The sequence below is a fragment of the Marmota flaviventris genome, chromosome 6 (genome assembly GCF_047511675.1).
Source record: "Marmota flaviventris isolate mMarFla1 chromosome 6, mMarFla1.hap1, whole genome shotgun sequence".
Taxonomy (NCBI): Eukaryota; Metazoa; Chordata; class Mammalia; order Rodentia; family Sciuridae; genus Marmota; species Marmota flaviventris.
In genome coordinates, this window is record NC_092503.1 from 15948498 (window position 1) to 15963492 (window position 14995).

Here is a 14995-nt window from a genome sequence, read left to right on the forward strand (position 1 = left end):
CCTGGAGGAATACCAATCCCTCACTAAAATTGGGCTGCCTGGTACAGCATTCCATCAACCTCAACCTCTGTCACCATTCCAATGACATCCTGCACCCCTAATGAGAGATTCAAATGCTGCCTCTTCCCAGCAGGAAGCAGTTATAGAAGATTGATCTACATCCCAGTTCCTTAAGGGCCCAATAAGAAACAAAAAAAAAAAAAAAAAAGAAAGAAAGAGAGAGAGGTGGTGGGGAGGATATAAGGTCCTTGCTTAGCATCTGGATGGCCATCTTAAGTGACAGCCACCATTTTAAGGAAAAACTTCTGCTTTCCTGCCCAAGGGCTTACCATTCCCTCATAACAACCCAACCTGAACCACCTGCTTTAGGGCCCACCCAGCTCTGATTCCTGAGCCTCTCTCATAAAAGTTCCGGAACCCAAGTCTCTTTTAGCTCTCTTTCCTATAGAGAGATGCCTTTATTTGTCAGTTATGATAAATAACTGTCATGTATATCTCTGCCTGGTCTCTGTCTTTCACTTCTTGCTTACCTGTCTCACATTCCTCACTTTTCCTTCAGGTAATATGGCTATTTTGACAATATTAATTTTGCCTATCCAAGAGCATGGTAGATCTTCCCATTTTCTAACATTTTCTTCAATTTCTTTCTTTAGTGTTCTGTAATTTTCATTGTAGAGGTCTTTCACCTCTTTTGTTAAGTTGATTCCCAAGGTTTTTATTTGTTTGTTTGTTTGTTTGCTTACCAGTATTGGCACCAAAGGAGACATGTAGATGAATGGCACCAAATAGGAGACACAGAGACAAATCCTCATAAATAGTTATGTCATACTAGACAAAGGAGTCAAAAACATATGTTGAAGAAAAGATAGCCTCCTCAACAAATGGTCCTGGAAGAACTGGAAATCTATATCAGCAAAATGAAACTAAACCCCTATCTCTCACCATGCACAAAACTCAATTCAAAGTGGATCAAGGACCTAGGAATTTGATCAGACAACCTACACCTGATAGAGGAAAGAGTAGACCCTAATTTTCATCATGTCAGATTAGGCCCCAACTTAACAAGACTCCTAAAGCACAAAAAATAAAATCAAGAATTAATAAATGGGATGGAGTCAAACTAAAAATCTTCTTCTCAGCAAAAGAAACAATCAATGAGGTGAATAGAGAGCCTACATTTTGAGAGCAAAATTTGCCACATGCACATCAGATATAGAGCACTAATCTCCAGGATATATAAAGAACTCAAAAACTTAACTCCAAAAAAAAAAATCAATAAATGAGCTAAGGAACTGAACAGACACTTCTCAGAACAAGATATACAATCAATGAACAAATATATGATCTCTAGTGATTAGAGAAATGCAAATCAAAACCACTCTAAGATTTCATATCATTCTAGTCAGAATGGCAGCTACCAAAAATACAAACAACAATAATTGTTGGTGAGGATGTGGGGGAAAAGACACAGTCATACATTGCTGGTTAGACTGCATATTGGTGCAGCATTCTGGAAAGCAGTATGGAGATTCCTTAGAAAACTTGGAATGGAACCACCGTTTGACCCACCTATCCCACTCCTTAGTCTATACCCAAAAGATGTAAGATCAGCATACTATAGTAACGCAGTCATATCAATGTTTATAGCAGCTAAATTTACAATAGGTAGCCTATGGAAGGAACTTAGATGTCCTTCAATAAAAGAATGAACAAAGAAACTGTGATATATATATATATATATATATATATATATATATATATATATATTTCAATGTAATATTACTCAGCATTAAAAGAAAATAAAATTATGGCATTTGCAGGTAAATGGATGAAGTCAGAGAATATCATGCTAAGTGAAATAAGCCAGTCCCCCAAACCAAAGGCCAAAACCAAACCCCCCAAACCACTTTTCTCTGATAAGTGAATGCTGATCCATAATGTAGGGGGAGGGACAGAAAGATGGAGGAACATTGGGCAAAAGGGAGGGAGGGGAAGAGGAGGGATATGGGGGCAGGACAGATGGTGGAATGTGATGGAATTATTTTCTTAGGTACATGTATAACTGCACATATGGTATGATGCTACATTGTGGATGATCAGAGAAATGAGAACTTGTGCTGCAATTGTGCACAATGAAAAAAAAAATCATCAGTTTCAGTGGCAGAGCAGCAAGAGCTGTATTCAAAGCAAAAAGTGGGACTCTGTTACATTTGGGCTAGACGTCATTTGTGTTATCTTCTGTCTGAGAAGTTATCTGCATTATGCCCATGTTCTCAGACTTTCTGTGAGGCTGATTTTAAGTGATGGATATCTTAATCAGGTGGAAGAAATGTCTAGGCAGCATAGCATTTAGGAGGTGGCAGCAACATTACTGGCAGATTTTAGCCAAATTTATTGTGACATGCAGAAGCAGAAAGCAGACCAGAAAGATTTTAAAACTTGAACTTCAAAGTTAGAAGTAAAATTGAGACTAAGGAAGTTGCAGTTCTTAAAGAGATTACAGCCACTAAAGAAATGCTACAGACTTTGCCCAGCAAAAATAAGAAAGAAGGTTTGCAGGCTTCTCAGGATCTGGCAATACCACACCCATCTCATGCTCAAGAGAGTAAAAGGGAAAATTCTCTGGAGAAGAGACCATCGGGGAATCCTTCTTGTGCAAGGAGGCCTAGAAAGTTTTAAAAATGTGCTCAGCCACCCAGACACACAGAGGCTGCTGCAGCAAGGGTCTCTGGAGGCTTGGCTGCTGCTCAATATGGCTGCAGACCTTGGCATCAACCACCTAGTGCTGGTTCTGCAGGAATGCAGGATGCTGGAGTTAGGGGGTCATGGAGACTTCCTCCAAGATTTCAAAGGAAGTCCTGGGAGTACAGGCAGAGTGCAGCAGGGTCAGAGTTTCTGCAGGCAGCCCCTGAGAGGGCAAAGCATGGAGATGTGAGGAGGAAGCTGAAGCTGAAGTGGAGGTCTCTGAGATTAAGAAATGCCAGTAATGTCCAACATCATGCTAAAGCTACAGGAATTGACCAGAGTCAAGGCAACAGAAAAGCCACTTGGGCTACCACAACAAAGGCACAAAAAGGGGTGGAGCTACACAAGCCTGTTGGAGGGGACATCATGCCATGTGTCCCAGATGCTGGTCACAGAACTATAGGACCTGTTTGCCCAGCTGAATTTTGGTCTTGCTTTGGTCCCATCCCTTCTTTTGATGTCCCTATTTTTGTAAATGAAAATGTTTACTCAGTACCTTTATATATTGGATATTTGTAAATTGCTTTTAATTTTATGGAAGCTCACAATGCAAGACTGCCTTGAGCCTCAGAGAAGACTTTGGACTTGAACTTTCAGCAATCTTGGAGACATTGAGACTATGGGGATTCTTGGGAATGGACTAAATGCATTTTGCATTGTCAGATGAGTGTGAGCTTTTGAGGGCCAGGGGAGGAATGTTACAGTGTGCATGTGAAGTGTCTCTCAAAAGCTCACATGTGAAATGATGCAAAAATGTTCAGAGAAGAAATGATTTGGTTGCGAGAGCCTTAACCCAATCAATGAATTAATCCCTGATGGCATTAACTGGGTGGTATCTGGAAGAGGTGAGCCATTGAGGGTGTGGCTTTGGGGTATGTATTTGAATCTGGTGAATGGAGTCTCTCTTCCCCTCCCTGCTTCCTAATCATCATTTGAGCAGCTTTCCTCTGCCACATTCTTCTGCCATGATGTGCAGCCTCACCTCAAGCTCCCATGAATAGAGCCAACCTTCTATAAACTAAGACCTCTGAAACCTTAAACCCTGAAACAAAATTTTCCTCTTCTACAATTGTTCTGGTTAGGTCTTTTAGTTAAAGCAATGAGAAAGCTGACTAAAATAATCCATAAATGTATTAATTCATTAAGGAGGTCAGAGTCCTCAAGAACCAATTATCTCCCCAAAGCCCTGCTTCTGAACACAATGTTGCTTTGGGGACCTAGCCTTCAACATATGACCTTTGGGGGGGGGGGGACATTTAAGATGCAAACCATAACAGACCACCTTCTCTACATAATGTTTGGATGCAGGAACTTCTGCTGTGCCTTTAGAAAAGATCTCTGCCATGTGCTCAGATGTCCATCAGGATTCCATTAAAACCACCAGGACCTTCACACCTTCACCACAAAATTGCATAGAAGTGAAACCCTCCCACCGCATTGCACCCATTTATTTCATGTCCAGAGCAGAGAGTAGGAGGGACTAGAAATTGAATATCTTAGAAAACAAAGTTAGAGGAAACACTGGGACCCATATAACTACTCCATTCTGGAGAAAAGGACATGCATATCTTTGAGTGACATGGCCTGAAGAGGGATGCTTCTCTTAGCTGAGGATTATGATCAGAATGTGCCACTGGAGCTGAGGATTCTTCCACTGGCAAGGTATTCACCTATACATACCTGCAGCTTCCTTAGATGCATCAGAAGCAGCATCACATACCATGAGGCAGGTTGGTTCTGAGAAGCACTTTTAGCCTGTGGTTTAAAAGTCCCCTGAAGATGTCCACAAACTTTATAATAACCAGGTTACCCTATAGCATGAATAGTAACAATTAAATATCACATCTATCATATACATTGTTTCCAAATTTATTGAGCTGGTTCTTTCTTAATCTTCACAATGATTCTACAAAACACTAACCCCTGCCACCAGCCTATGTGACTACAGAAGAGAAGATGTTGGGAATTATACTGGTGCCAGTGCTTCTACAGGAAGCATGGAGAACGGAACAATGCCACTCCTGCTATTCTTCCCAGGCCATCAGGTGCATTTTTACTTGCACTTGTCTGAAAATGATATAGTAGTTATTCCTGGGATATGAGGTGGATGTGGAGAGGGTGGGGGTTAATTTTTATTTTGCACAATTTTTGTTGCAATTGAATAAATTTTAATTATATATATTTATATATATTAATTATATATAATTATATATAACAAGGACAAGGAGAAGCTGTAGGAGGGAGGGAAGAGGCAGGGCTCTGTTCAGCTAGTCCTATGCCCTGAGGCATATTTATATCAGATTGAACCCTGGTAATAAGATCTCACCAGGACCTGGGAGCAAAAGTCTCCATGGCGAAGAATGGAACTGAGCATCTCGCTAGGATTTGGGTGTTTGGGGAGGGGAGGGCTGACTTAATGCATCCCAGGATGGTGCTGGTGTCTTCCCCCTACTGGCCTAACCTACTGCCACCTGGTTTTAGACTGGGTGTAGCAATTCATCTTCCAACTTTATCACTGCCACCCTGACCATTCTCATGGCCCCAGCCTTCCCAGTTCACCCCCTACTCTAGGTCTTCACTGAAATCCTGTGGCATGAAGGACTGGATTTGTAAGGCTGTCAGCAGGAGAAGGTGTCCTGTTGGGGACCATCATCCTGTCCACACTGTGAGCCAGACCTGACTTCACAGAGCTGGTCCCTGAGCACCTGCTGCTCCCAGGGCCCCAGAAACATGCTGGCCATCCTAGCTCTCACCTGGTGAGTGTCCAGCTGGTGAAGGAGGAAGACTGGTCCCTGGTACTGGAGAAGGAGGAGCAGGACAAGGAGAAGCTGCAGGAGGAGGGGAGAGGAAGGGCTCTGCTCAGCTGGTCCTGCGCCCTGAGGCCTGACTGGCAGAGGGCAAGACTCTCCAACCCCACACACTCTCCCAGCCTTGCTAATGTGGGTGTGAGGAGAGAAGTGCATTGATCATGTCTCCTGTTCAAGGATAACAAATTTCTAACCTTCACATTCTATCCTTTTCCATCTTCCATAAAATCTGGGAAAATAAAATCTGCTTTGTTTTTTTAAAGCTGAGAACCATAGTTCTAATCAACAGGTAGAAGAGCTTTCCTCTGAGAACAAAATTATCAAGATTTTCACCTGGAAGAATGGACCATTTGGGTTTTGTGTGATATTGCTGGGGAAAGTAGAGGAGTACACTCTGTAGAATGTTAGTGGAAGAGGGCACCTTGTGACACTTAAATACTGTGAGTTGCCTGATTGTATGTGTGTAAAGTGCTGAGACATGCCTTGCTTACAGTAAAGTACTCGCCAAGTGTTTATCATCATCATCTCACCACCAGCATTTTATTTCTACTCCAACCTTTCCATTTTGCAGGAGAGAAGACTAAGACCTAGAGATAAAGGATGTGCTATCCTAAGGTCAAAAAAGTAGTTGTGACAGAGTTGAGACTATGAAGAGTCTACAGGACTCTAATGAAATGGCTCCTTCTGAAACAAAATCCTCAGGTGAGAAGAGCTTGGACAGACTCCTGTCCAACCACCTGCTGAAGTCGAATATCTCCCCCCACCTTCAATGTCCCAGCCATGTGGTCATCACACCAGGGACACTTCAACATGTCTGTGGCTCCAGGAGCCTCCCTCCCCACTACCTTGAGCACTATTGATACAGTCTCAGGTGACACTACCAATGCACCTACCGCTACTATTGATGAGACAAGGAGCAAACCTATGACCAGTGTAGACCTAGTAAGATGGATTACTTCCTGGGGTCTTCAAATGTGGACAAAACCATGTGCAAAGAGAAGTTTCCTGTGCAAAGCGGCAGAGTTATCTTTTGGGACATGCTTTATGAGAAAGGCCAGGCACATGATGGAGCAGAGAAGTTGGCAGCAGAAACAGAAGAAAACAGCAATATGTCAGATTATTGACACAAGAGAGGAGGCAGAAGTTCAGAGAGAAGGAGACAGGTGTCGGGTTGCATGACTAAAACACTCAGGGGTCACTCCAGGGGAACTGGGCTAATTGGGCTGTGCGAAATAACCACACAAGAGACAGAGAAAGCTTTTTCTTTGCGGGTGCTGTGACATTTCCTCTGACCTTGAGGGGGGAGATGGGGGGAGTGCCTGCACATGCTGACCCATTTTATTGAGGAGAAGCCATTCAAATGAGGCAAGGGATCAGGTCAAGGGGCTGAGTCTAGCTTCATGATGTCTGCTGTGAGCGGGTTGGCTGACATCTAGGAAGGCCACACCCAAAGGCAGAGTAAGAGAAGGGGACTCACAAAAGGCGTTTCCATGGAACATTCTATCCCAAACAGGGCAAGGGGTAATATTACAAAGGAACAGGTGAGCATAGCTTCACCCACGGGGCTGTAGGAAAGCACCCCCATGCACAAAGACACAGTCTGGGGCAATTGTCTTGGTTACCTAGGCAACCAGATCACAGAGTGACCAACAGTGTCAGCAGGGTAGACAGATACAGTCATGTGCTAGTCGGCCTCCCACAGACAGGGAAAGCAGAGCCCCAAGACGACTCTCCAGCTTCACAAGGCCCAGCTGTTCTTCCCTCAAATGCTCCTTTGAATGACCCCAGTGTCCTGACAAGAACCCTCCAGTCTCAGGTTTCTCCGTGGGGCTTTTCCATTTCTTCCCTGCTCCTTCATCCTCCCCATTCATCTCACTCATCTTTCTTTGGCTTCAAAAAAAGAAACACCCCCAGCTGTTTTGAGTGTCAAGAGGCTGTTTGCTAATGACACAGGCTGTGTCCTGGCAGCCAAGTATATAGGCCATTGAGTACGTGCAAGAATGCCAGTGGCCTGACAGCTTGTATCTTCACCCCCTCCTCTCACCTACTTCTCATCTCAGCCCTTGACTTCACACGGCCCTGTAGAGATGGCATTCTACCCACTCCATACTCAACACCTTCCCACAGAGACCAAGCTTATATAATGTCAGTTCCAGGCACTTACAGAGTGGCATCAACAATTCCATCCCTGTCCAGAATTCTTTGGGCAGAGGCTAGTGAATGTGGTGTGGGTGCCTGAGGTCAAAGCTCAGGATCTGGAAGTAGCAGGCAGTGGGGGCAGGGGAGAGTATTTTTAATACACTATGCATTTCAGAACTCAGGCTGTGGAGTTTACCACATAGCTTCATCCCACAGAGTCCACCACTGCGAAGAATTGAGCTTTTTATATCCTAGTTGCCTCATCTTTAAAATGGGAATACTAATGGTACCTTACCATCTGTTTTTCTGCAGATTAAGTTAAGTAACACCAGGACAGCCAGCATAGTATAAGCACAGATCAGTGCTTTGACCTCAGGCACCCACACCACATCATACTCTCAGCATGAATAAACCACCCCACAACAAAACTTGAAGAACTTGGCTCTCTGCCATCCAACATTGTCTTGTCAACTAGGATATAAAAAGCTCAAAAAGTGAATGTGTCATTCTCAGAAAGCCCCTGAAAGACATTGCCTCCTTCTGCAGTTAGCCTTTATTAGGGATTTTCCCTAATGGTATCGCCTGGGGTGGGGTTTCCTGTGTGCTGAAGAGAGTTTCCCCCAGTGAGTTCAGCAGATGTGACCCTTAGCAACCTTCATTGCAACCCAGAGGAACAAGGCATGTTCTGTCCAAGGAGGAATAGATCTGAAGCCCTGGAGTTGGGCAGGAGGCTCTTCCAGATATTCTTTCCTTAAGCACTCTACCTCAGCCTTGGAGATAAGAGCTGCTCCCCAGACACTTCACCTATGACTCTTTGGAGCTCTCTTTTCCTCTCAGTAGATAATCACTGTTAGAGTTAATAATTCTTCATATTAAACTTTGCCTCTACAAATTACTCTGTGGTTTGAGTCTCATGACTGGACCTAGGCTGACACCACTGCTCTCCAAATCATCATTCTGTATTATTTTGGTATAGCCAGTGCTTAACTCATCAAAAAAAAAAATGCCCCTTCCTAATGGATACTCGTCAGTGTTCCCTAAAACCATCAGTAAGGCAGGCAAAGTACCTCAGGTCTGTAATCCCAGTAGTTGGGGAGGCTGAGGCAGGAGGATCACAAGTTCAAGACCAGCCTTAGCAACTTAGTGAGGCCCTAAGCAAGTTATCAAGACCCTGTCTCAAAAATAAATAAATAAATAATTTCTTCTTAAAGGACTAGCAGTGTAGCTCAGTGGTAAAGTGCCCATGGTTCAGGTCTCACTATCAAAAAAATTTTTTTTTAATAAAAGGTAAACTGTGTGCTGGGGCTATAGCTCAGTGGCAGAGCACTTGCCTAGCCTGTGTGAATGACTGGATTCCATCTTTTTAGTACCACATAAAAATAAATAAAATAAAAGCACGCTGTCCATCTACAACTACAAAAACAATATTAGAAAATGCAAAAAAGTAAAAACTTGTAAGTACATATGACCTAGTATTTTTCATAAGGTTATTCCACTGTTCATGTTCATCTGAAACACATGAGATCACCTGTACAGGTAGAAATTATTGCCCCTGTAAAACTCAACACAGGAAGCCTACTCAGGAGCCCAGGAGAACTCTTGTTTCCTCTTGGAGTTCTCTCAATTGGTCTTGAAAAACCAATTCAAGAATCTTTGCAGAAAAAAAAACAAAAAACATTTTTTCCAGGTCTCCTATCAAGAAGACTTGGGTAGTCCTTATAGAATTCTCCTCTAAACCAGCACTTCTCAATTTCAGATGATTTTATCCATCAGTGGAACTTTTGGCACATTCTGAAGGCAAATTTAACTATTACAACTGAGTAGAGGGTGCTATTCTTCTGGTGAACCAGGTTTGCCGCCCCAACCAACCTACAAAGCACAGGGCAACTGAACATGGCTAAGAACTATCTGGCCCAAATGGCAGTAATGATCAGGCTAAGAAACCTCTCTGAATTTGACTGGCCAGTGCCCATTTCCATTCTTTGAAGATGTTCCTGTTACACATAACATATTTCCCACACACATAACACAATTTCAACAGTGGTCCGTCTAATGATATGCACATTCATCATAGCCCAGGAATGGAACTTATTTGCCCAGAAAATGGGAACTCACTGAGAACAGTGAGGACTGTCACTATCCTGGCTCTCCCCAGGGGCACTCCTGTGTTTCTGTTACCAAGTCTATTCTCTTCCTCTAAGTTCAAGATTCACTCCTCTTGGCTGAACACTAGAATTTTTGTCTAAATTAAAGTTAGGCAGTAACTTTAATAAAATCACTCAGTGCTTGAAGTTGCCAAACATGAGTGGCAATACAAGAGAGGCACCCAGCCTGAAGCAATGGATGGTGATCAGGAAAAAATGGAAAGGACCAGACACTGAAGGGATGGTTTATAACCAATTATTGTAATTTCTGACTGTAAAATTGATTCATACTGACCATAGACCATTTGAAAATTATGAATATATAAATAACGAAATTAGCTTACATGTACATTAATAACTCAAAGATAATTAGTGTGGGTGACATCAGGAAGATAACCAGGTAGGAGTGCTTCAGCTTCATCCTGCCCCTCCCATACAAATTCACCCAGCAAACATCCACAGACAACAACACTACCCTGGGTGTCCCCAAAACTCAAGAGTGACCAGAGTCAAACGTTTGACTCCAGAAAAGCAGGGCTCAAACAGTGAGAGAGACCATTTGCTTTTCCCATGTTCTCCCTCCCCCAGTTGGAATGAAACCACATATAGCAGATCCCCCTACACACAAGGGTTTCTACAGTGGAAAATGTGGTGGAGGTGGACATTCAGCTTCACCACCATTCTGGAGCCCTTCACAAGAGGCAGACCCCTATCTTGCCCCACAAAAATTATTAGGAGCACTTGCAGAACTTGATCAACTCTAGCAACTATAAACAAAGAAAGAGTAGAACTCACAGCAAAAGATGTACAAATCTTGGTGGTTGCCCTATGCTCTGGCCCAGGGAGCACTGTAAACTTTTGACCTGTGGCAGCTATGGCAATTCTGGGCACATAGCGCTACCTAGTGATCCAACAGCCTCAGTGGAGTGACCAATCCAGATAGTCTGATAGGACTTTGAACGTATGACTCTTGGAAAACCTCTTAGGACAAAGTTCACTAGAAATACTGCAATAAATATACATACTTCCAGCATTATACTGTACATGACAAATGCACACAATATTATCTGTCCAGTTTTTAAAATAATAAAAATTAAAGCCTCAGCCAATTAAAACTAAAAGAGAGCCAGGTGTGGTGGCTCATGCCTGTAATCCCAGCAGTTCTGGAGGCTGAGGCAAGACTGTAAATTCAAAGCCAGCCTCAGCAGTTTAGTGAGGCCCTAAATAAGCAAGTTAGTGAGAACTGTCTGTAAATAAAATATGAAAAGGGCTGTGGATGTGGCTTAGTGGTTAAGCACCAAGGGTTCAGTCCATGCTACACAATACTATATATATATATATAAAAGCAGGGCCTGTGGCATCCACTCTGAGGGTATAGATGCTTATAGGCACAGTGCGATTCCAGAGCCAGCAGTAGAGGTGTGGCTATTGTGGTGAGATACTGATTATGGTGGTTTTATATATATATAAAATAGAATAAAATCACATTGAATAATCAAATAATTAAAATGTAGCCTATAGACTGCATAAATTGTTTCCCCCATACAAGCCTGCACCCTCTGGTATTAGCCACACACTTAAGATAAAATGTTTTATGGGATTATTTCTTATCCACCCAGGGAGTCTTAACTCAATTTCAACCCATGGGAATGTATTATCCACTGGATATTTTGTTGCTTTTATGCTCAAGAGGAATACTGTCATATATTCTTGTGGAGAAAAGATAGCTTGATATCAGCAGTCTTTTAACCACAAAAGGGAACCCCCCCCCTAGTGACTCATGCAGGTTTGGATAGCTTCCTGGGGCAAAACAAAAAGACATTGTTTGTTTTGGTGTTTAGCTTTTGGATTCTTTATATACCCTAGAGACTAGTGCTCTACCTGATGTGTGAGGGGTAAAAATTTGCTCCCAGTATGTAGATTCTCTATCACCTAACAGATAGTTTATAGATCGTTTCTTTTGCTAAGAAGAAACATTTTAGTTTGAATCCATCCCATTTATTGATTGTTGATTTTAATTCTTGTGCTATAGAAGTCTTATTATTTCAATCCTGTCAGAATGGCAGCTATTATGAGGACAAACAATAAGTGTTGGTGAGGACGTGAGGGAAAAGGCACACTCATACATTGCTGGTGGGACAGCAAATTGGTGCAGCCAATATGGAAAGCAATTATGCAGATTTCTTGGAAAACTGGGAATGCAATCACTATTTGACCAAGCTATCCCTCTCCTTGGTCTATACCCAAAGGACTTAAATACACCATACTACAGGGACACAGCCACATCAATGTTTATAGCAGCATAATTCACAATAACTAAACTGTGGAGCCAACCTAGATGTCCTTCAATAGATGAATGGATTAAAAATGTGGCATATATACACAATGGAATATTACTCAGCACTAAAAGAGAATAAAATCATGGCATTTGCAGGTAAATGGATAGAGTTGGAGAATATAATGCTAAGTGAAGTTAGCCAATCCCCCACAAAAAAAAAAATGTCAAATGTTTTCTCTGATATAAGGAGGCTGATTCATAGTGGGATAGGGAGGGGGGATGGGAGGAATAGACAAACTCTAGATAGGGCAGAGGGGTGGGAGGGGAAGGAGGGGCCATGGGGATAGAAATGATGGTGGAATGTGATGGACATCATTGTCCAAAGTACATGTATGAAGACATGAATTGGTGTGAATATACTTTTTATACAACAAGAGGTATGAAAAATTATGCTCTGTATGTATAATATGATTTGTAATACATTCTTCTGTCTCATATTTTAAAAATCAATTAAAATTTTAAAAATAGAAAAAGAAAATATACAGAAGCTGTAGATCAGAATTCTAACAGAAGTCTAGTGCGTGTAACAAATGTACTTTAAAACTTCAGTAACAACATTAAAAAGGTAAAAATAATTTGTAAATAGTTTCCTTTAACTCAATGTATTTCAACTGATATTTTTACTTAATCCTGATGATCTCAACACGTACTCACCACAGGCCACATCTCCACTTCTTTGCCTCTCAGAGCCCAAGCCATCCTCTTCCCACCAAGGGCTGCCAACAAATGATGAATCTGTGAAAAAAATAGGCATTGCTTATAGTGCACTCGGACTCAGCCATGGAACACTAATGACAGGGACACTACATGTTATAATAGGGAAGATGCATATTTTTGAGCAAGAGTGGAGACCAAAAAAATTGTAAGGAAGAATTCTTATAAAATAAAAGAGGGGAAAGGAAAAATTCAAATAGTACTTGGTAAGAATGTTCTACACGCTGAAATCATACAGAAGACAAGTATATTCCTGTGAGATGAGGATTACTGATATAACGAGATATGAATATTTTGATGGTAACAAAAATGGAGAGCTGGGATTGTGGCTCAGTGGTAGAGTACTTGCCTAGCATTTGTGAGGCACTAGGTTCGATTCTCAGCACCATGTATAAATAAATAAATAAGGTCCATTGACAACTAAAAACATTTTAAAAAATGGAAAGCAGACTTTGAAAGGCGAAAATTTTTAATATAGTGGGAGAAAAAAAGAAAAATGTCTTATGGATTTAAAAAAGGAAAATAAAACTTATTATCTGCTTATTTAAAGGTCAAATTCATTTTGTGGCACAGGACTAACAAAGCAAAATATTCTCATGAAAAATGCATGTTGTTGGCTTCTCATTTTATGTCACAAACCCTTTTTTTAGATAAATAAATATTAATTCACTCTATTTTTAATTCTCATCCAGTAATGCAGGCATCAGAGGCTTCAATATTCTTCATCATTGTTGCTGGTGTTGCTCGTTAGTTTGTTGGGGGAGTAGGGACCTTAGACTAAATGGTTTGCAAAACAAGATTCACCGCAGTGAATTCCTATATCGGTACAACCACAAGACTAGGATCCTAATTAGAGTAAGAAGTAGTCCACGTTTGCATAAGTATGTCCAATCACACTGAACTGTCATGTAAACTAAAAAGAACAAATAAAATAAATAAATAAGAAGAAGATTTGAAGTAAGTTTGTTTCCAGTAGGAATATTTCCTGCTCCATTGTTGCTAGGGTCATATGCCAGCCAGACAGGGAACAGTTAGCTATATTGTTTCTAGGTAAAAAAACGCTCCCCTGGTAGTAAACATCCAAGCATCCCATGAGGTGGCTCCAGTAATAAATATTTCCTTACTCATTTGTACTCTTTTTTTTTTTAAGAGAGAGAGAGAGAGTTTTTTAATATTTATTTTTTAGTTTTCGGTGGACACAACATCTTTATTTTATTTTTATGTGATGCTGAGGATTGAACCCAGCACCCCATGCATACCAGGCAAGCGCACCTCCGCTTGAGCCACATCCCCAGCCCCTGTATTCTTAAAGGTACAATTCTCCTGACTTTTTATATTATTTCCTGGGTACCATTCCTTATGTGAAATCCAAAATTGATGATTTCTTTTCAAAAGCAAAATGTTACTATACTTCACACAGTGTAAGTCTAATCTTTAAAAATGTTTACATCTATTTATAATTTATGCATTAAACTTCTGTTATTTATAAAATATCTCATATCTGATTAATTTAGTTGACAGTATGACTAGTGTTAAAGCTTGATTAGCACCTGCTTCCAGTGACTGAAAATGATTGTTTGATTAAAATGCCCATCTTAATTACAATAAATCTAGGATAACATGGACTGGTTTTATGGAATCTGTAAAATTCTGGAAGTGAAAGTGAACTTAATATAGTCCCAGCATTCATTTTGTCTAAAAACTAAAGTGTTTTTACTGAAGAAAAAATTAGTTTTTCTTCCACTCTGCAAACCTGAAGATAGAGCTGCATGGAAATATGATATTCAAAATTTACAGATTTGGGGCTGGGGTTGTGGCCCAGTTGTAGACCACTTTCCTAGCATGTGCAAGGCACTGGGTTCAGTTGTCAGCACCCACATATAAATAAATAAAGGTCCCTCAACAACTAATAAAATATTTTAAAAAAGAAGAAGAAGAATATTTATTTGCCCCTTAAAATCCAAGTTGGGGGAAAAAAAAAAGACCCAAGTTGGCAGTAGAGTAGAGAAAAGGAATTGAGAGAAAGAGAGGATGGAAGGACATGGGAACAAAACCTACCAAATCATGCTATGCTATGTCCATGTAAGGATGGACCACAATGAATCCTG

The 14995-nt window shown here is 41.2% G+C and overlaps 1 protein-coding gene and 1 long non-coding RNA gene across 2 annotated transcripts in view; both read right to left on the bottom strand.

The window, feature by feature from the left end:
* Nucleotides 1-14995, bottom strand: part of LOC114095954 (uncharacterized) — a 288590-nt gene that overhangs the window by 51954 nt on the left and 221641 nt on the right. The window lies entirely within an intron of this gene.
* LOC139706035 (uncharacterized) overlaps nt 4508-14995 on the bottom strand; it is a 70525-nt gene continuing 60037 nt past the window's right edge. Inside the window, exons 4-6 of the mRNA XM_071613416.1 lie at nt 12828-12908; nt 5499-5573; nt 4508-4556 (exon numbers count right to left, since the gene is read on the bottom strand). Coding sequence (XP_071469517.1) covers nt 4552-4556; nt 5499-5573; nt 12828-12908 — 161 coding nt within the window. The 3' untranslated portion in view covers nt 4508-4551. The remainder of the gene's footprint in view (nt 4557-5498; nt 5574-12827; nt 12909-14995) is intronic.